This window comes from Pezoporus occidentalis, unplaced genomic scaffold (assembly GCF_034315485.1).
Source record: "Pezoporus occidentalis ecotype Australia unplaced genomic scaffold, CSIRO_AGI_Poc_V1 ctg130, whole genome shotgun sequence".
In the NCBI taxonomy this organism is placed as follows: domain Eukaryota; kingdom Metazoa; phylum Chordata; class Aves; order Psittaciformes; family Psittacidae; genus Pezoporus; species Pezoporus occidentalis.
Window position 1 is genome coordinate 2,884,740 of NW_026913104.1, and position 20,799 is coordinate 2,905,538.

General features: G+C 49.0%; 1 protein-coding gene across 4 annotated transcripts in view; it reads left to right on the forward strand.

The window, feature by feature from the left end:
* Positions 1–20,799, forward strand: part of KIRREL3 (kirre like nephrin family adhesion molecule 3) — a 270,390-nt gene that overhangs the window by 152,402 nt on the left and 97,189 nt on the right. The window contains exon 1 of one of the 4 annotated variants that reach the window (XM_062608785.1): positions 9,975–10,087. The exons of the other annotated variants lie outside the window; for them this stretch is intronic. Coding sequence (XP_062464769.1) covers positions 10,054–10,087 — 34 coding nt within the window. The 5' untranslated portion in view covers positions 9,975–10,053. Of the gene's footprint in view, positions 1–9,974; positions 10,088–20,799 lie in introns of those variants that run through there. 4 annotated transcript variants of the gene reach the window in all.

Here is a 20,799-nt window from a genome sequence, read left to right on the forward strand (position 1 = left end):
GAGAGATGGGCACCTGTGAACTTTACAAGGTTCAACAAGGCCAAGTGCAAGGTTCTGCCCCTTGGTTGGGTCCGAAGCACAAACACAGGCTGGGCAGAGATTGGGTTAAGAGCAGCCCTGAGAAGGACTTGGGGGTGTTGGAGACGAGAACCAACCAAGGATGTATCACCTGGTACTGATGTGTGTTGAGGAGAAAGAGCCTGGACAATCCCACAAGACATAGCCAGCCACCTCTGCACCCCGTATGAAATTCCAGGGAGTGAAACACATCCACACTGTACTGATTCTGCTCGTCTTTCCCACCATCCATCCCCCTTTTCCACATGCCGTTCCCTGCACGGCACAGAGCAATTCTGGCTCTGCCTTTGCAGCCTGCATTCCATAATCCACTTAGAATTTGAAGCTTTTTTCTTTTATGTAAGCCTGCTTTTAAACTCTTGATGTAGCTCTTTTTCCATCTGTTTCTGCCTGGGCATCTTTTCTGTGCCCAGCCTAATGACTTACTCTTGCTAGGAAGAGACTGTATATTAATATATTCATTATAATTCTTCTTTCCACCACTTCAGATCTTGTGAGGAATGTAATTGCTAAAGCAGATTTTAAGTTACATCATGATAACCGAGCAAGTTACGGGGGAGGTTAGACTATCACTTTGCTTGGTAGTTTCAATCTCTGAAATACCCCAATTGCACAGCAAAGGCGAATGCCACCCTTGCAGATTCACTATTAGCATTGTTGTTACTAACGTTATTAAGTTAGTGCCTGGCAGTCCCAATTATGGGCTGAGATCCTCTTGTGCTAGGGGGTTTATTTCCCATATAATTCCTTTTCCATTCGTTGCAGGTCCTTTATCTCCAGCTAATTCCACACCCCAGTATCTCTCTTTTGCATCAGTCACGTGTTCCCAAGGAGAGTATTTTCCTTTGCTTATCGCTCTTTCCCCAGAGGACAGTGTTCCCATGCAGATAATGTGCCCTGAGACATTTATTCCACTCCATTGCAGTGGAGTTATAGTCTCTGTGGGTTTAACACCTGCTTAAAATTAATCTTCATTTTGTGCTAGGGAGAGGAAACCGAGGGAAGTGGCTTCGCTTTCACCCTCGGAGCGGCTTCCTACAGGTTCGCAGTTAATGGGATATGAACAAGGGAGCACACCTGGTGCAGGGCTCTGCACCACCCCAGCTTTCACCAGGGCTTTCTCCTATGCTGATCATTTCCTACTCTTCCTGTGCCACAGGGGCTGTGGTCACAGTGGGAACACACCTAAATAATACAGTAAATCCCACTGTCGGTGGTTACTCTGTGGAGTTAATTTGGAAGCGGATGGCAGGGAAGAATGCTGCTCTTGGGGTTTACCTCCAGGCTCTATGCATCCCCTTGACTGCCTTGGTGCAGCAAGCATCCCCAGTGCTGACAGGGTCAGCTCCACTGCAGAGCTGAGCCTGCCTGGTGCTGCTGAACCCCCACGTTAGTGGATTGATGGCTGAGAGTGCGTTGTACTTATTAAGTGGAACAGACTATTTTCATTAAGAGACACTGACATTATTAAAGCCAGTTAAATGCCTCCTGGAGATGCTGTGCCCAGTGTGTGCTCGGTACAGCGTGTTCTCCAGTTTGGCTGCGACACCCGAAATTCATCCATCAGCCCCAGACTCATTTCGGCCCGTTGTCCCTCTCAGCTGCCGAGTTCCATTTGGCCAGTCCTCCTCCCTCCCTCCTCTTACGCTGTTCCAGGGACTCAGGTGGATTGAGAGCTGGGGACTGAGAGACTTTCATTATTCACGTTGCGTGCACCTGAAAATTGCATTGCCTGCTGGCTTCCAAATTGAGGACATTAAACACAATGCATTAAACCTCCGAAATATGGAAATATCCACAGAGGGCCTCAGATTTAAGACATTACACAGCAGAGTCCCAGTTCTAGAGATAAGCGAGTTCAGTGAATAGATGGGCACGTTGTTGGTGCAGAGCCAGGGAGGAGAGGGGGAAGCTGGCTGCAGTGGGGTGGAAGGAGGCGAGCCAGATGGGGTCCTGCTCAAAGAGGAGATGCTGCATGGGATCCTGGCAAAGAGGAAGAGTTGGGCTGGATTAAAATGCGGCAAAAACCAGGCTTCATCCCCTGCCTGGATGTATGTTCTGTTGGGTTTTGTGTTGGGAGTTGCTATGAGGAGGGATGAGCTGTGCAAAGTCTTTGGCTCACCCTGTGTATCATAGCTGGGGGTGAGATGCTGGGCTGGGCATTCAAAAAGACCCGCTTTCCCCACCCCATTCTGCTTGTGCACCATGTACGTGTCTTCATATGGGGCTTACTCACCCCTTGTGAAAAGTGGAGCTTGTTGCTCTGGATGCAGCAAGGTTTCTTGGGCTGAGGAGCTCTAAAACACTGTCCTTTTGGCCCTTCTTGGTGCCTAGGAAAGGGTTTCACTATCACTGAGCAATTAAGTGTTGACAATAGGAGGTTGATGCTGGTTTGTAAGTGGGGAAACTGAGGCAGAGCAAGGAAAACCACTCCTTGTCCAAGGTCAAGAGCAGCAGTAACAGAGCATGGAGCCAAACCCAGGCACATGGAAATCACATTGGGCTTTATACCCCCCACTCATCTGACCCAGTTTTCTCAGCATTATTTACTGTTTTAATGGCATTCCAGTATCTCCCTGAAACACTTACTTTTTATTAAAGACATCAAAAATGAAGCAGGATCCTGCCATAAAATGCTCAAACTGCCCTTGGATTTATGTAGCCTGTTTCACTGCCCACTTGTGATGGATCTTCTCAAGCTTCCCAAATGGATTTCACAACTACCACACATGCAGAGTCATGGGCAGACCCTTGGGAACGTTTCCCACGCCACAGCTTTCTCCGGACCACATTGTACAACAGCGCAGGCATACAGGTTGGAAATGAATAAGGTGAAAATACTGACTTTCTACTGGGAATTTAATTAAGCAGGATTTGATTTAGATAATGGATTTCAACTTCTGTGATTAGAAAAAGCCCTGCGGTGACCAGTAGTGTTCAAGACTTTGATTTAAGCTTTCCTCTTGAGAGAGGAGCCCTTGATAATTCAGCAGCCCTTAGCAAGATGACAGCAGGTTTCAGTAGCACTGAGAGAGGCTCCCCTTGGAAAAATAACAGATAACCTCTGTCCTGTCAGCAAAATCTGCCTGCTTCTTGCTTGACCTCCTCCACAGGGCTCCTGAGCACAGCAGAAAGACACCTCTGCTTCTGAACAGACCCTTTTGGCCAAGGTAAAATCCTTCTGTCCCCATTGCTTCTGGTTTAAAGAGGCCAAATCCAGCTCCAGTTTTTATTCCTTGTATCCAGGTTGTTCCAGTCTTGGGTTTTGTTTTCACTCTGTCTCTGGCTGCCAAGTTTCACCTGCATTAAAGCCAGCCCCAGTCAGCGGGTTACTCATCTCCTGGTTGGAAGAGCATCCTGGCCCCTCACGCTGCCCTGGGCTCCCCCATTAATTGAATAGTATGTTTGAACGCCAGCCCAGGGGCCGTAAACAGGGAGCCGTATGTAAAAGGAGAGACTGCAAACATAAAACTTTATGGTTAATACTAGCAATTAGAGAGGGACATGGGTGTAGTTTGGAGCAAAGGTTCCTGCTCCCTCTCTTCAGAGGGTTTTCTCTCTCTGCACGGCGTTTCTGGATGCAGATCTCTCCCTACTCCTTACTTTGGAGGGTTATCTCTCTTTGCAGTGCCTTTCCTCCCTGCCTTGCTGCATGCCCAGCCCTCATTCACAGGCTCACCTGGCTGTATGGGAGCCCGAGCAGGATTTTGGCAGGAGAAGGCAGTGGCAGCAGATGCCGACTGTCACAGGGAGCAGATGCCTCATTAGCCGGAGCGCCACACAGCAGCAGCCCAGCGGTGTGGAGGGGGCAGCCAGCATCCCTCCTTCAAGGAATGAAGCTGTTGAGTGCTCATTCTCACTTGCCTGTCTCCATCTGTCCTTATATCCTCCTCCTCCATACCCTACACCACTGTCCTCGGCTTGTGTAATAGCTACTTGTAACCTGCTCATCTTCCTGGGCTTGAGATAGCTGATGTAAACTGAGGTAGGGCTGTATATGCCTTAGAGCAGCTTTCAAGTACCTAAAAGGGAATGGCAAGAAAGCTGGAGAGGGGCTTTTGAGAAGGGACAGGACAAGGGAGAATGGCTTTAACCTGCCAGAGGGGAGATTCAGATTAGATATTAGGAAGAAATCCTTTATTATGAGGGTGCTGAGGTGCTGGTGCCCAGAGAAGCTGTGGCTGCCCCATCCCTGGCAGTGTTCAAGGCCAGGTTGGATGGGGTTTAGAGTAACCTGGTCTAGTGGAAGGTGTCCCTGCCTGTGGCAGGTTGTTGGAACTGGATGAGCTTCAAGGTCCCTTCCAACACAAACCGCTCTGGTATTCGATGATTCTAAGCTGATGAGAGAAGGTTGATTTATGTCAGCTGACACAACCCTCTTCAAACATGGGTTTGAAGAGCAGAACAAACTCATTTCTGTTTTCTTAAAGTGAGCCCATCCATAATCATCAGCGCTTCCTGCCATTCCCATTGCATCCCTATTGCAACCATCCCAACTTACCTCTCAAGGATCACCCCTTGCTGCATAGAGAAGGAGATGAGAGAAGAGTGCTGGGAGCCAAATAGGGATAAATTTCTGCCAGCACCCAACAGAGTGGATCCCTACAGGAGGGGGAGAAGCTTTTTTGGGTGGCTGGGTGGGGGGATTTGGCACTGTGTGTGTCATCTGTGGTGTTGTATTGCTGCAGGCTGGATACTCGAGTGTGAGCCATCGCTCATGGGCTTAAACGAAGTGTAGTCCAAGACAATTCAATTAGCTGCAAGCGGGAGTCAATAGCATGGCACAGCTCGCACCGTGCTTCCGAGCCAGGGGAAATCAGCCTGCTGTGCTGGCACCTGTCAGCCAAGGGCTCATCCGGGTGTGGGAGACAGGGATGCTGGAGACAAAACCTCCTCCTGGAGGTGAAGAGGTGATGCTGGAGCCTGGGTTTCTCCAGGTCATCTCTGAGGATAAAAGAGAGGAAAGGGGAAGATTAAAGGCCAAAACCGTGTCTGTGATGGAGATAGGAAGGATGGTAGCAGTGGGATTATCTGGAGAAAGAGTTCCTTGTTTCCAGAGAGCAGGCCTGGGACAGATCCTTGCTGAGCTGATATCCATTGGGATCTTGCAGTCTTGGCAGCTGGCACTGCTCTCCGTTCCTGCTCCTGAGCCAGCAGGCAGGCTGGAGCTCTCTACATTGTCCACCTCGGTTCTGAGCACTGTCTGCTTTTTACAGACCCACTTCTCTTGTCAAAGCACTGGAAATACACAAAGATCCTTTGACTCACATCAACATCCTTTGCTCATCCCTGTGTTCTCCCGCATCTCCCCTGAGCATCATTAATGATTCCCCTCTGATGTACTTGTAATGCTATTCCCGTGCTTCCTGGGGTTTGCTTGTGTTTGACGAAAAGACCTCATCATTCCAGATTTGTCTTGCGTGAACTATCACAGGATTAGCGAACTGGAAATCTTTCCGAGTTTCCTTTCAGAAGCTGGTCCCTCGGGAGCAGCGCTTTAGAAAGTGATTTTTCTGTTCTAGCCCAAGGATTGGAGCCGCATCCAGTAGCCAAATTGAATTCATTCGGGCAGGGTTAAGAGCCATTTGATACAGCTTTAGATTAGGGGAAGGCAGCCATATATATTCCATGTTCTCCACTAACTGCTGCACAGTTACCAGGGATGGGCCAGCATAGTGCTTATCGACTGCTCCCCAGTGATCCCACTGTTGCAAACGGATGTTGCTAAACAAGGGAATGCATCCTAAATCTTTCCCCGCTGAAAGGTAATGGAATAAGACAGAACCATAGGCAATGGCTTGGCTCTTAATAAAAGGGTGGTGTGGCTCTTTGAGTGGCTGTGGGCAGCCAGTGAGAGCTTTCCACTCAGGTGAATGGGTCTGTTTGCATTTCTCCTGTTGGCTTGAGCTCTTCCCAACACAGGACTGAGCGGGACCCTTATAGAACAGTGTTGCTGTAGTTGACAGTGTGGGACTGAGCACCACTGTTGTGCTGCTGCAGTAACAGGATGGTGTTTGGGATCCTTCCTATAATACACTCCCCTTCCTGGGCTTGCAGATAGCTGAGGTAAACTTACATAGGTTTGTGTATACCGGTGAGGGAAGGCTGCTTTGTGTCAGCCAAGGATACAGACATGGGTTTGAAGAGTAGGACAAATGAGTTTCCCTGTTTTGTTAAAGTGAGCCCATCCATAATCGTTGTGATGCCTGTAATGCTCATGTGCGATCACCATCTGCTCCCTGCTGGAATGATCTCAAGAGCGGTGTCCCCTGAGGCTGGAGCCCATCTCCTGTGCCCTAGGCCTCTTGTAGGGAAAAAAAGGAAAAGAAATTGCTCTGCAAAGGGCTATTGCTCAGGCTGGGAGACGCATGTGGAGGTACAAGGGTCTGGGTGTCTTCAGGGGAGCACCCAATGCATCCGTTCACAGCCATTGAAAGCAAGAGGAGAAATCTCTGTCCTCAGAGCAGGAGAGCTTAAGTACAGCCCTGTGCCCAAGCCACAGTGAGCCTGGCTGATGAAATGGACTTTAGAAAAGAAGCAAGTTATATTCAGGATAATTGGAAGTCCCCCTTGAAAGGTCCTAAGGCAAAGGACAGTCAAGGCCCATAAAACTCTGTACTCATCCACAAACCTTGCCAATACTCAAGAGCATCAGTCCTGTGATCATAGAATGGTTTGTGTTAGTAGGGCCCTTAAAGATCATCTATTTCCAACCCCCTTGCCATGGGCAGGGGATGAATGATGTGCACTGCTTCCCACAGGCTCCTGGAGTCACAACGTGAAACGCGGAGCTTTCCTTGCCTTTGACTGTTTGGTCTTTACTGTCGCAGGGAAAATTTGGAAAACATAACCTTTACGTCCTGCAGAGCCAGGGAGGGAATAAAAAGGCCATAGAAGTAGCTTGCTATTTATTTCTATTTCTGGGAAATCTCATCGTTCCTTTCCCTGAAAGCACCTCAGTCTCCCATGCCTTTTTAGACTGTTTGGATGGAGATGTGTAAAAATGACAGAGTTTAGACCTTGTGCACCCTCTGGGCTGCTTCTTACACTGCTAGAAACAAGACAGACAAGCACTGGGGGAAGAAAAAAAGGCCTTGAGATCTGGTAGATCACAAGATGAGGTCCTCACCTAGGAGAGAAAGGAACCAGCGCAGAGTGAGAATGCTCGAACCCAAGTCTTGTGTCACACAAAGAGAGCTCTTCAAAGGCAGAGGAGTCCCCTTCAGCTTATGGTGGCAGAAGTGGCTCTAGGAAGGATGTTCAGTGTCGATTCCCACTCCGCGCTGGCTGTAGGATGTTTGTCAAGGCTACTTGGGGCAGTGTTGTTAGCAAGTCCACCCCAACCTGTGGCGGGGTGAAGGCAGCAACAAGAGATGTCTCTGCTTTGTCCCCAGACAAAAGGGGCAGGTGATCACCACAGGGGATGATGTGACATTTAGGCACTTCTTTACCTGTCTTCTGTCAGTAGAAGCCTTCCTCCTTCTCCTCTTCCTTATCTTCCTCCTCATCCACCCATGTTCAACTGCCACTGTGACATCTAGGGTTTCTTTGATGCTTTGTTTGTGACTGCCATGACCTTACAGGCTCTGAAGCCTCCTCCCAAGGGGCTTTGGCATCTGTTTCCCTGGCCATAAACCCGTTTCTCCCTATTTCCCCCTTGTGTTAAAATGGGCAGTCTTGTTCTCATTTGAATCAGGGAAAAAGCCTTCTCCCTATTCAGAACACCTCAGAAAATCCCTCTGTCATCACTGCTTAGTTTGTTTGTTTTAACAAAACAGCCCAAAACTACAAAGGGTTTGTATTTGTTGTGGTTAGAAATGAGTGCAATCCAGGTAGAAATGTTTTAGCTTGGGGGATCTTCCAGCCTCAAAAGAGAAAACAGAGGAGGAAGCACGGAGGAAACAAAGCTCAGCTAACACAGTGCTATGAATCCCGCTGAACTGGGAATTAAACACTGTTCCCTTTCAGTCATTTCCCCCAAGAAGAGCAGCCACTGTGAACAGTTTTGACAAATGTGTTTATGTTGTTTGATGGAAACCTTCTAGGCAGTACTAAAATATAATATTGAGGGGTAGGATGGGGAGAGGAAGCTGTGCATTTTTCTGTCCTGAGAGCAAATAGCACGCGTCAGGATTTACATGGATTCAGGGTGTATTGGACAGTAGCCGCAGGTCTTTAATTTAGGGTATTTGATGGCTGTGTACCCAGTAGTGTAAATGTGAGGGAGAGCATTTCCCTGTTGGCATCTGCATAGAGTGCAACTATAAATTCAGCATGAGACGTCGCAGCCATCACTGTGATACCCTAAAGGGATGGCTGGGCACAGAGATGGAGAGGGATGTCTCACCAGGCAGAGCCATGTGCTCCTCACTCACCCCTCCCAAAGCCGACCTGGGACAAAGACCCAGGGAAATAAACCCCATTTTTGCTCTTCTGCAGAATTCATCCTTTATTCCAGGGTCCCAATTTCACATCATTTGGAGAAGGAGGCAGGCTTTGGTGCTGACTCTGGATGTCTCCCTAGGCCGGCTTCAGAGGAGGCTGTGTCATCCTCAACCTTTCAAGGAACCCACAAGGGCTTAATTAAAAACTAAACTCGAGCACCGTTATTCAGATGAGGCTGTCGGCTCCTCTGCTGACGGCAGCTCAAACTTGTCACTTCACTCGTGCTGCAGCTCCATGCGGGAAAGTAGGGAATTCAGCTGAGAGACAAGCCCCGGGCTGGTGTGGGCTGAACCCTCCTGCCACAATCCTCACGCTGGTGGGAGTGGGTTGGGGGTGACAGCAGCATCCCTGTCAGGGCAGGGAACAATCAGTCAATGAGGCTTCGTTAAAAGAGGCATTGAAGGCACTTGCTTAACAGAGCCTGTCTGCGGAGGTGATACAACCGGACTCCAATCACCAGGAGTACAGCGAGAAGGGAAGTCTGCATTTCTTAATCACATTGCTTTGGTCAGAAGTCTCCTGTTTTCCGCTTCATTCTGGGTATTTACATGCTTGGAAGGAAAAATGTAATATTAACTATTGCTTCCCATCACTGAGGAGTCAGCAGTGACATAAAAAGGAGCAACTACAGAGAGAGATGGTTTGGAGGGGATGTGAGAGACCCAGAGGAATGCGAAGCCAGAGAATGGCTTAAAAGCAGAATGGAAAATACAGAACATCAATGCAGAAATGTTTTGTGATTCCCAGCAAAAGCAGAAACCAGGCAGTGAAAAAGGGGCATATCTGTGAAATATGCTTACTCCACCATGTTTGGCTCTAGCAGGGATGTGTGTAGAGGGTGGTAGGTGTGTTCATGGAAGTAGCATGCCTGTGTGATACAGGCAGTGTCATGTGTGCACATCCAGATAGATGGTAACCTGTTGGCAAGTGGGAGAAGCTTCCACTATGTGGAAAAGGTGGTCATTGCCTTTCTGCTAGGAGAGGGGAAGCAGTTTAGGGACCATGATCTCAATGGTAGCTATGAAATTCCGTGATTCTAAGAAAAGGGACATCCAGTACCATGTCCTGGTGAACAGGATGGACAGCTGGAGCAGGAACATCAGCAGTCCTCCCATGGTGGATCCTGCCCAGGGGATGCTGTGTGTATACACACATTCTTGCCCCTTCAGCCTGCTGTTACTGCATCTCTTTCCAAGGTGCTCTCCACACTCCATCTGCAGCCTTCAGTCACTGTGAGGGGAAAGGAGTTTGTGGGTTTTCATTTCATTCCCCCCCCATGATGGTGTTATTCAGAGGGGAGTTTTGCCCCAGGGGCTGGAAGGGTCCAGAAGGGTCTAGAAGGTGCCCAGTAGGTCTCAGGTGGTCGTTAGTCTCAGGTGCTATCACTCAGCTAATCAGAGCCTTGAAGTAGCTCCTCCTGCCCTTCCCCTCTGCTTTGTTGAGGGAGAAGCTGCTTGGGGTGTTTGTGGTGCTCTTGGATGCAAGGAGCTATGATAGGTACCATGGCAAGGAAACAGGAAGACCGCTGCGATGGGAAGTCCAGTGTCTGTGCAGTGGAGGACAGGTACTGCTCTTCTGCACGATACTCTGGGGGGATAGTGAGTTTCTTTCCCTTAAAAGCTATTGAGCAAAGGTATTAATGTGTATTTTGCTGTACAAGCCATGTGGTCTCTGGTTTCCACAGTTCTGAGGAGTGGTGGCTGGTGTGATGCTGCCTTATGGCTGTCCTTCCTCGGGGTGTTGCTTCATGCAGAGGCCTTACAGTGGCAATATCTCTCTTAACTAAGCATTTCTTCTTGTAGTTTGCTGCTGAAGCTGCAGTGGGAGTGTTTTAGGGCTGTTTGAGGTTGGTTTTGGAGTCTGCGAGTTTTCTTGCTGCTTGAAGGTGTTGCTTCTGGTTTTCCTGACCTTTTAGCAGGGTTTGCTTAGGAGCTTGCCCTCCTGAGATCTGATGTGCTGAAAGGGTGCCTACAAGAAAGCTGGAGAGAGACTTTTCACATGGGCATGTAGTGGCAAGACAAAGGGGAATGGCTTTAAAGTGACAGAGGGGAGACTGAGATGAGCTCTTAGGCAGAAGCTCTTCCCTGTGAGGGTGCTGAGGTGCTGGCACAGGGTGCCCAGAGAAGCTGTGCCTCTGCCCCATCCCTGGCACTGCTGGAGCTCCTTTGTTTGCACAGAGGAGGGTTAAGGGTGCTGCATGTTCATGTGAGCACAGCTGAGAGCAGGCAGTGGATGCTGCTTTCCAAAGTCTCCCAAGCACAGGCTGATGGCGATAGCCTGGAAACCTTTCCCTGCACACAGTGGGAGCTGGCGAGGACTGTCTGATACCTCTCTTCCCCTCTCCTTGCACAGAGCTTGTATCTGAGTCTTCATTTTTCCTGGGCTAGGACATTTGCAACTTGTGAGCAGTCCTACAGCAGTAATTACACTCTCCATCACTCTCACATCAAGAAATAAATGGAAGAAAATCACATCTCGAAGTACCAGCACTGACCTTCATTTCAGAAGGTTAGTCACAGTCAGCTGGGCTATAATCTAGCCCTAAGTTTGCCCAAGACCTTGCTGTTCCCTCGAGATTATCACGTGCTTGAAGCATGGGGCAGCTGCTTGCGAGGCTGTCAGAGGAAGCGCAAAGCCATCTACCACAGATCACCTGCCTCTGAGCTTCACTCTGGTAGTGGCTTAGAAAGCAGGAATCATAGAATGGGTTGGGTTGGAAGGGACCTTGAAGCTCATCCACTTCCAAGCCCCTGCCATGGGCAGGGATAACTTAAACTAGGCTGCTCAAAGCCCTGTCCAACCTGGACTTGGATGGTATTGAGGTCCCTTTGAGGTCAGGCATTTAAAGGTGGTTCTGGGACTTCAGAAGTCCTGGATCATATCTTTATTCTTCCTCTAGGCTTGCACTATGCCTCCCCCATGGTGTCTTGTGTTTGAAAACGAGGGGACAGAATAGGTGGCAGTAAGAATTGCGTTCAGCTGTTTCATTTAAGTCCTAATCATTCCTAATCTAAATGTGCAGGGACCGTATTACATAGCCTAATCAGTCACATCTATTGTACTGTGTTTTCAGTTTAGTGAAAAGTAACAGCCATTCGGGAGACAGAAATTTCTTAAATGAGCATCTCTGAGGCCATGAACCTTTCTTAATGGTTAGAAGAGCACCGGTATCTTAGGGTCAGGATGTATCCCTGGGACACAGACGGTGGAAGGAATAACTGGTCTCTGGAGAAATGACTTGCTCTAAGTCTAGATGGAGGACGTGGGCAGCCTTCTGACCTTGATGTCGTACCCTTGTGGGGTACCACACAAACAGGATCCATTCATCAGCATGTGAAGTAAGGAAATTGGGTTATCCCAGCAGGTTTTCTGCTTGTGCCCTTCAGTGACTGCATGCTTGTCATCCTTTAATACAGGTTGTTGTCTGTTCTCACCCTGGGGGAGCTGAGTCCCCTCTACAAGGGCATTTGCATGCCCAAAGAGCATGCAGAGGGTGATGTGAGTGGCTTGATGTGCTGCAGGCCTCTCCTGCGGGAAGTCCCTGAGCCGGCAAAAGGGAGCAATGCTATTAGGGAAGCTGGAATCCCTCCAGCTTCTCCAATAGCATCATGTTTGTTCCCTCCGTGTTTGCCAAAAGCACCCTTATTTATTTCATCAGCTAAATGCTGCAAACCAGATGCCTGCCTTCCATCAAGGCATTTAATGATGATGATCATTGCTTCCTCTAATGCAGTGTCTTCTAGTGAGGGATGATGCCAAAGCAGCTCGCAGCTGTTGACCAGTGGGTGCCTGTTGTCTCCAGTATTTCAGGGCACTTATCTATTTTGTGCCAGGGCTCCTGTTTTGCTGAGTTGCAGGAAGTTCTGAGGTGGAATGTGGCAGATGTTTAATAGCGAGCCGGAGCCCAGTGAGGCAGATGAGCTCAGGGAGCGAGGAGAACCTCCTGCTCCTCTGTACTGCTTCACAACGCCTCTTGCATGCTAAAAGCGTGGTCCCTGCATCCTCTCGGAAGCAGGAAAAGGATGCTGCTGCTCTCTCCCAGCTAAGCTTTGAGTAAATAGCACAGACGAGGCTGCACAAGGAGTTCTTGGCAGAGCCAGGAGGAAGATGTTTGCCTTGGGAGTTTGTTTATGGCACAGAGGTGGGATTTTCCTCTTCTTGAAATGAAAGGATGAAGTTGAGCTTGAATGGATGCTGGGTAGGACACAGACATTGGGAAAGGCATGGATGTTGGGCATGCTGGGCTAACCTGGCAGAGAAAAACTTCTCTACACTGGTTGTGTGCCTGAATGTTCACTGATGAAGAACATGCTCAAGAACTTGATTTGAACAAGTGAATTCATTTTGTCTGGTGGCTTCAGCTGGAAGGTTGGAGCAGGGTCACATCCTCACATCCCAAGGTGTGCCAGGATGAACATGCTGCTGTGGAGACAGGTAAAGGTGCTTTGTTCTGAGAGGTGTCAGAGACCTTTGTGCTGTTGCCATCCCATAGAAAAGATACTGGTTTGCTGGGTTGGTGTCACTTCCCTCCTGGGAATTGCTGTGTAACTTCTGGAGGTCTGTTAAGATCATTTAAGAGATAATTAAGGATTTCAGCATTGCTTTGCTATTTGTTGAACCAGCCGTTGACACAACACACCGTGCTCCTCGGTGGTGCTTTAGCTTGCAGTTTAGACTTCAAAAACAGAGGAGTACAAAATGAATCAGCAAATTATTTCGATTGCTTTGTTCATTTTTCCAGCAAGACAGTTACCCACCTGGAAAATAGCGAGCGGCTGCAGGCAGGAGCGGAATTGATTACCTGAGATGAGTGGAGCTGGGATAAAAGTCCTCTTTAGTTTTTCATTTGAGCTGCAAAGGCTGCTGCGCTTCTGTTCTCCTCTTTGTGCTGAAGATCAAACAAGGAGCTTTGCATAGGTGTGCCCAGGACTTTGAAGGAAAAGTTTCTTCCCCCATCCCCGCCTTTGCCTCCTAGGAGCAGCACCTCGGACTTGAGATGAGAGCGATGTTAGCGTTCCTTTCACAATCGTGCGGCGTGAATCTGAATCCCAGCACTGGTGTTCTTATCCTGCCTTCTGTTCCATGTGCACACTCTCTGATCTCTCTACCTTAGCCTTGTTTGAGCCTTTTTTCCCCCCTTTCCTTTCCCTGCTTTTTTTGTGGAGTTGGCTTTGTGGATGAAGCATCATTTCATTCTCCTAAAGGTCCCGAGAGGGCAGCTGGCAGATCTCATATGCAGGGTGTCAGCTCCTTTAAATGAACACACTCAGATGGCTGTAAATCCCTATTTACACATAATAAACACGAGGCTATAGGCCATAGAGGGAATAATGTATTATTGATTACAGCAGTGGCGTGGAATGTCCTTTGAAAGGCAGGTGGTGCGTGTCCATCTGTCAGCACTCCAAACACGGATCTTCCTACCCTTTGGAAGTGTGAGGCAAGCCTGGCTTGGTGTGGGGATAAGATGGGCAGACCCCACTGAATAGAGAAAGGTGGGTTACAGCCTGGTGTCACTAGAGAACAGCAGAGTGGGCTATCCCTCTGGGTGCCTTCAAGCCCTACCCATTGGGCATGCTTGGCTTTTTGTTAAGCGAGAAAATGCTTGAGAAAGATTCCCCTACAAGTGAATCCAGAGCATTCAAACACCACTGGCTTCTCCTCTAGGAGCAGGTTGATCCCTCCTGTTGTGTTCAGGAGCATTTTGTATGCAGGATCCTATGTTGCATCTAGAAGTGAGCAAAACTAAAGCGTGGTGCAACATTTGGGATGGGTGAAGTCAGGCTGATGTCTGTGTGAGTAGGTAGAGAAGAGGACCTGTAGCGAAGGAGGAGGATGGCTTACAAGCCCTGGCAGTATTCTTGTGGTTGTAAGTAGGGTGCATGCCAAACCAAACCATGGTGGTTTATTGTGTGTGGGTTTTTGCTTGGTTTGTTTAATGCTTGCTGTCTGCGTTGCCTTCTTGGCAGCTCCGGCCTGGTACTTGCGTTGCAGTGATGAAGAGCACTGTTTTGACAATTGCTGAACTTGTAGCTGATGATTTCAGGGCCCTTCCAACCCAAACCATTCTGTGGTTCCTTCTCTTCCTCAACAGCAGGCACTAGCCTTCATCTCCCATGCAAACAGGAAATCCACTCCCTTGTTTTAACACTGGCTGTGGCTGCAGGAAAAAGAGGTCCCTGAGGCTTGACAAGCGATTGGAGTAAGTTTTGCCTAGTTAAAATGAGAGTTCAGACCCAGAGAGGTAGCGGAGGAGTCCCCCTTCCTTTGGGAACTTTTAGTGGAGCGCAGACTTTGCTGCTCCTCATGGTGTTGGCTTGCAGGCCATCTACCCAGGTCGTAAGGATCTCAGGGTACAGTAATGTTAGCAGAGCATCTCTGTGAGAAATGGGTAACCTGAATCAGCACATGGGGAAAACTACCCCCTGCCACAGGCACCACCGACCTTGGATCTGAGCTGTTTGCTCACTCGTGCGAGCTCCGCAGCAAAAGCATATCAAAGTTCCCTTTTCCTGCAGCTTTCTTCCTCCAGGTATTTAATGTGAGTTTACAGATGAGATGTGCAGGGCAGGAGAAGATGCTAATAGCAAACTTGCTGTGCTCAGCTCAGCCACTGAAAAATTTATCACCATCTGTCCCGGATTGGACAAGGCTGTGAGCACTGAGACGTTCACATCTTTGAAGAGGCAGCAGGTAGACTCAGCATTGCAACAGGTCAAGCAGTGAGTCTGCAGAGAGCTCGAAGGGGTTTGGCACAGGGGAGCTGGGCTTCATAGTTTTCTCTTTTGCTAAGGTCAGAGGTAAGAAAGTCCGTGTTGTGCTCAGAACTTCCATCGCTTGGCTGTAGGTGTCAGCTCAGCAGCTTTCGGGGGGTTTATGGGGGAAGAATTCTTCTCTTTAACCATTTAACTAGTCAGCTCTTCCCACATTAACACCCCCAAGAGATGCAAGGTGAGTTCAGGAGGGTGCTCAAAGGGCCTGTAGTGACAGGACAAGGAGGAATGGCTTTAAGCTGCCAGAGGGGAGACTGAGATGAGCTCTTAGGCAGAAGCTCTTCCCTGTGAGGGTGCTGAGGCGCTGGCGCAGGGTGCCCAGAGAAGCTGTGGCTGCCCCATCCCTGGCAGTGCTCAAGGCCAGGTTGGACACAGGGGCTTGGAGCAAGCTGCTCTAGTGGAAGGTGTCCCTGCCAGTGGCAGGGGTTGGAACTGCTGAATGAGCTTTAAGGTGCCTTCCAACCCAAACCATTCTATAACTCTAGGCAGTGAGATGGCTGTGGCTACTTCAGTGTCCTGGATGCTTCATTATGTACATCCTTGATGGGTCTCTAACCTGGCTGTAAGCAGGACACGTGGCTCTATATGTTCAAGTTCTGCCAGGCTTTTATGGAAGCAGAGCAGAAGGTGAGGTCAGAAATCAGACCAGAAACAGGATTTCTCAAGCTCCCAAGGAAAGATGTTTGGCTGCAGAGCTTTCTCAGCATGTTGTATGATCAACCTGTCTGGAAGCAAAGCCTGTCTCTACACTCAATGTATTATTGGTCTTAAAGCTCAAAAGTACTCAAACTACAGCTCTTGTGATGCATCTTAAATATGATTTGCTCTTTGCAAGAGCTGTATCTCTCCCCCACTAGCTTTTCCTGTACCTCTCCTTTCCCTCCAGCACCAGCAAGACCAACTGAATCTTGGAGCAACACAACTGTTTCATAAAGCATCTGTCCCATGATTGCACTTGCATGTTTCTGCTTTTAAATGAAAAGAACTTGGACTCTTTCCTTAAAACCTCACACCTTGAACAACCAAAACTTGCTGAGCAAGGAAATAACAGTCAGTGGTGCAAGGAGTGCTGCAACAATTAGCAAACCTAAATGCAGTCTGGGCTCTCCTGCCAATTAAACCCTGGCAAGCTGCGATACACGATGTGGTAATGAAGGAGAGAGTTTTGGAGCTACTCTGCTTGCTTTTTGGAGGGTACAGGAGCTTCAGGCTGTCTAGCTGAAACTAAGCCATTGAAAGTAATGGGCTGGACATCCTCACCCCATTACTTTTAATGCGATTGAGCGAGGGCACACTCGGGAGCAGTGCTCTGACACTGGGAGAAGCAGGGGAGCTGTTTTCACATATTCAAGTTATGGCCAACGCTGGGAAAATGCCCCCCTGGCAGTGGAAGCCAAGCTGCTTGCAATAAGTTATAAGGTTTGGCAGCAGACAGGAGGAGGAGTAGCAGGAGAGGTGCATTGGCATCATCTGTGAGCTGGGGTTTAGTCTGGTCAAGGGGAGCTGCAGTATGTTCGAGATACTCACTACTCGTGTGCACTTTGGGCTGTGCAAGGGCACGAGCAGGGTGCCAAGTCCTTCCTTTACACTGATCTTCCCTGATTTACCTTCCGACCTTTTGCATCCATAGAGGTGGAGGAAGTATTTAACGCGTGAAGTACTGGTCTCTTTTGCTGAAGCTGGTGAGTAGCACTAGCATCACCCAGCAGGACCAGTTGTAGAAATCATGAGTTTTCAGGTCTGTGGGAGCATTAATAGTGGCTTAAAGGGGAGCAGGGATGGTCATGAGACAAATATTGCAGGATTAAACATCCAGGCTGGATGCTGCAGCAGTGGTGTGGGTGCTCAGTGTCTTCTCTGGACCCTGTCAAGGTGATTGGTGCTGACTCAAGCAGAAACATTTGCAGCGGGATGCCTGCGTGTCCTAGCAGCCTGGGTGATGGATTTGTTTCTCATAATGGGACTGAGTCTCCTGCTGCTGGGATGTTGCAGGAATGTGGTCCAGAGAGGGCAGCAATCAGCCTCCCACAGCCTGACATTTGTCCGTTCACTTTCCTTTCTCCTGCTGCTGAGCGTGGCCAAAGCCCCCCCCCGCCAGCAAGCTATAAAGCTTCAATGCCTCAATCAAAGCAGCCTTCCTGCAGAAAGGGATGGAAATGTAACGATTAGATAATCCACTGAATCTTGTGGCTTTCCCTCTTATTGGCACCCTGTTCATTAGCAGAGGGCACAGACCTGTTTTCCTCCTGCCCATTCCATCTTTGCACCATGTACTCTCTGAGCAAGTTTTAACTGAAGGGGAAAAGCAGGGACTGCAGTAAATGTGCCTCCAAGTGGGATTAGTCTGGAATTGCTGCTCCTTTGGCCAAGTTACTCATGTGTGGCAGTCTGGTTATACCACAGGTCGGATTCCCCAAGCTTTTTAGGTGCTTTGGTTCCCAAATTCTGCGGGGTTTAAGAGGAGGAAACGGATAAACCTGTGTGTGGGTCTGACCCAAGATGACTTGTTCATGTCAGTGGTCTCCTTCAGCTCGGGACCCGAGAGGAGGTGGTATGGCAACAGGTTGATGCTGCACAGTAGGTTTCCTACCCTCTTCTTGCCTCTCAAGCAGGAAGGCAGCTTAAAGAGGCTTCTGGAATCGCTGAGAGTTGGTGAGGAGGGGAAAAATAAAATAGAAGCTGAAGACCATATATTTAAAATAAGAAAAAGAAGCCTTAGATGCAGAAGAATTGCAGCCGTGCTGTGAGGTAACCAGCACATACGATTTAATTATAACATGCACAGAGCTAACAGCATTGGCGAGGCTGGAGCGTGATTTTCCTGTAATAGAAGGACCATGGGGTTCCCTGCCTCTGACTGTCTGTTGTCTTCGAGTGAGAGCACGACTGCTTCATGCTTCCCTGCCTTCAGAGGGGATTAAAGGGACATAGCTTGGAGGAGCTGTGTCAAGGATGTCCAGCATGGAGCAGTTGGACCATGACCTCTGTGGGGTTTGAGGTAGGGGGAGCTGATGGCCTTGAAGGCAGTGACTGTGGATTTCCTCGGTCAGGCAGAGGGTAGCTGTGTTTGGATGCTTCCAAGGGTAGAAGTGGCTTGTCCTCCTTCTCGACTCTTAAAGTGGATGGCTGAACCAGAAACCCGGTCAGGGTGGGCGGTGTGAGAAGCAGTTGTTGATCCAGAGCGCTGCCATAGATGTGACATTTACACTGCTGTGGTTTTATTGTGTTTCTCCCCGGTGTGACCACAATCTGTCAGAGCAGCACAGGGGCTTCCAGGGCTTATAGCAAAGTGTTTCCACTGCCGCCTTCTCCTCCTGCTTGAGCAGGGGTGTTACAGCGTGGGGTGTGATGCTGAGATGCTCGAACCACATCTCTAGACCTGCCCGTAAATGTGGCTCTCTGTGTGCCAGGGGAGCACTAAATGTGTTATTTATCCCAACATGAGATGCTCCTTCCAGGCTTCAGGATAATGTCGTGCTGTGTGCGTGGCTAATGTTGCTTGGATTGCAATGGGATGTGCAGGGGTCCCACGGCAGGAGCAAGGACATTGCAGTGGTTTTCAATGAAATGAGAAACCAGAGTCTTCGGTGACAAAATCAGGTCTTTAGATAAAAAACTGTATTCTTAAGTAATCTAAACATGTGGATCTTATATCTCTGTCAGGTTTGTTCTGAGCTGCTTCATTCTGCTTTTAGATTAACAACTCCTCCTGTTGAAAGCCCTCTTGGTGTGTAGGACACCCTCCACTTGCAGCTCCTTTGTTTCACATGGATCCCGGAGTACAGTGGTGTCTGGGGCTTTTCCAGCCTCATAAAGGCATTTTGGCTCCCTGGAGAGCTTGTTTCTTCAACTGCAATGGAAGAAGGGCTGGAGAAAAGTGTGATGGGTTTCACAGGTGTCCTCCACCGTTTCCTCTCTGTTTGGGCAGTGTTATTTTTCTGCTCTATGCTGTGGAATATGCAGCTCCTGGGTTTTGGTGAGGTAGAAGAGGAAGGTGGCTGAAGGAACGAGTCATACAAGCATCAGTGCCACTGCAGGCCTTGTCAGGCAGATCCCCAGGTGACTGCAAGTTCAGGTCTGAGCTGCCAAGTAGAGCATGGGGCTAAGTGACAGACAGCCCAGGGCCGTCTGAGCCCTTGGCTTGCGAGAGGAAATGCCTGGGGGAGGCAGAGAGGGCGAGGGACAAGGCTTAAACTGCCTGTTAGCCTTTCCTGCCGTCGCTTCTCATGCACTGGTGGAAGCAAGAAGCTCCATAGAGTACACATAGGCTGTTAGCTGGTGCAGCACAACCTCTGGAGTGTGACCTAGGCAGATGTGCGCATCACTTGGTTGTCCTCCTATGGCCCTGGTTGACTCCTCAGCATCAGCAAATGTAGTCCCTCATCAGCACATGGTGCGGATGGTGATGTGTTGTGAACCTGGGGACGGTTCAGAGAGAGATAATGCACATGGAGGTACTCGTGTATTCCTTAAATGTCTCTTGAAGACTTGTTCCTGACCTTCCTGCAGCGGCTTTGCTGCCTTGAAACAGGAGATGGGCTTTGTGGCTTGAATGGAGCAGCACATACAATGGGCTGTAGTCAAAAGCAGATCAAATCCCTGGGAAGCCCTTGAAGTGCAGGGCAGATCCACCAGCAAGATGAATTGGCCGTAGCCCCACTGAACAATACAGCCATCTTCCAAGGGAGGGTCCAAACTCCAGGGCTGAGCAAGGCGAGGAGCTTCAGAGGGTCTGAGCGAAGTGAGATGAAAGAGGCGATTGGATAGAAGCTCTTGTGAAATACTGTAGAAATCATGTAAATTAGGGAGCAGTGCTTGAGCTATGCCTGCTTGCTGTGAGGCTGCGAAATGAACTGTTAGAACTGCATGATCTTTAAGGTCCTGCCCAACCCAAACCATCCTGTGACCCGATGGGGAGGAGAGGGCACAAAGGCATCGCTGTGGACAGTTAGCTGCGTGTCTCTTCTTGGTGAAGCCTTTGGAAGTAGAGACTGAGGAGGGAGAAAGTGGTAACCCAAAATTGCCTCATAGTGAAGAACTTCCTCCTAATATCTCATCTAAATCCAGCTTTTACAATAGGAAATACAGGGAAAATGCTTTTTCCTGCACGTGATCACAGTATCACAGTATGCTAGAGATTGGAAGGGACCTCAAAAGATCATCTAGTCCAATCCCCCTGCCGGAGCAGGAACACCTAGATAATGTTACACAGGAGTGATGTGTAGTTAGGCTTTGGAACCTGCTGCCACAAGACCTTAGGAAAGCATTTGGGATGATTTGACTATATACCTGTGCACACAAAGGTGTGAAAGCTGTTTAGGCAAGAAGGTTCAGGTCCTGAGGGTCCCCTTGCTCTGGGGTGAATTGTTCTTCCTACAGCAGCTCCTTCAGGGGAAGGAAACATCCTGAGAATGACTGGAATGAGGTTTGTGAGGGTTGTTCTTCGCTTGCTGGGGAGCAGAGTGGGGAATACAGACAGGTCAGCATCCCGTGCTTTAGGGAC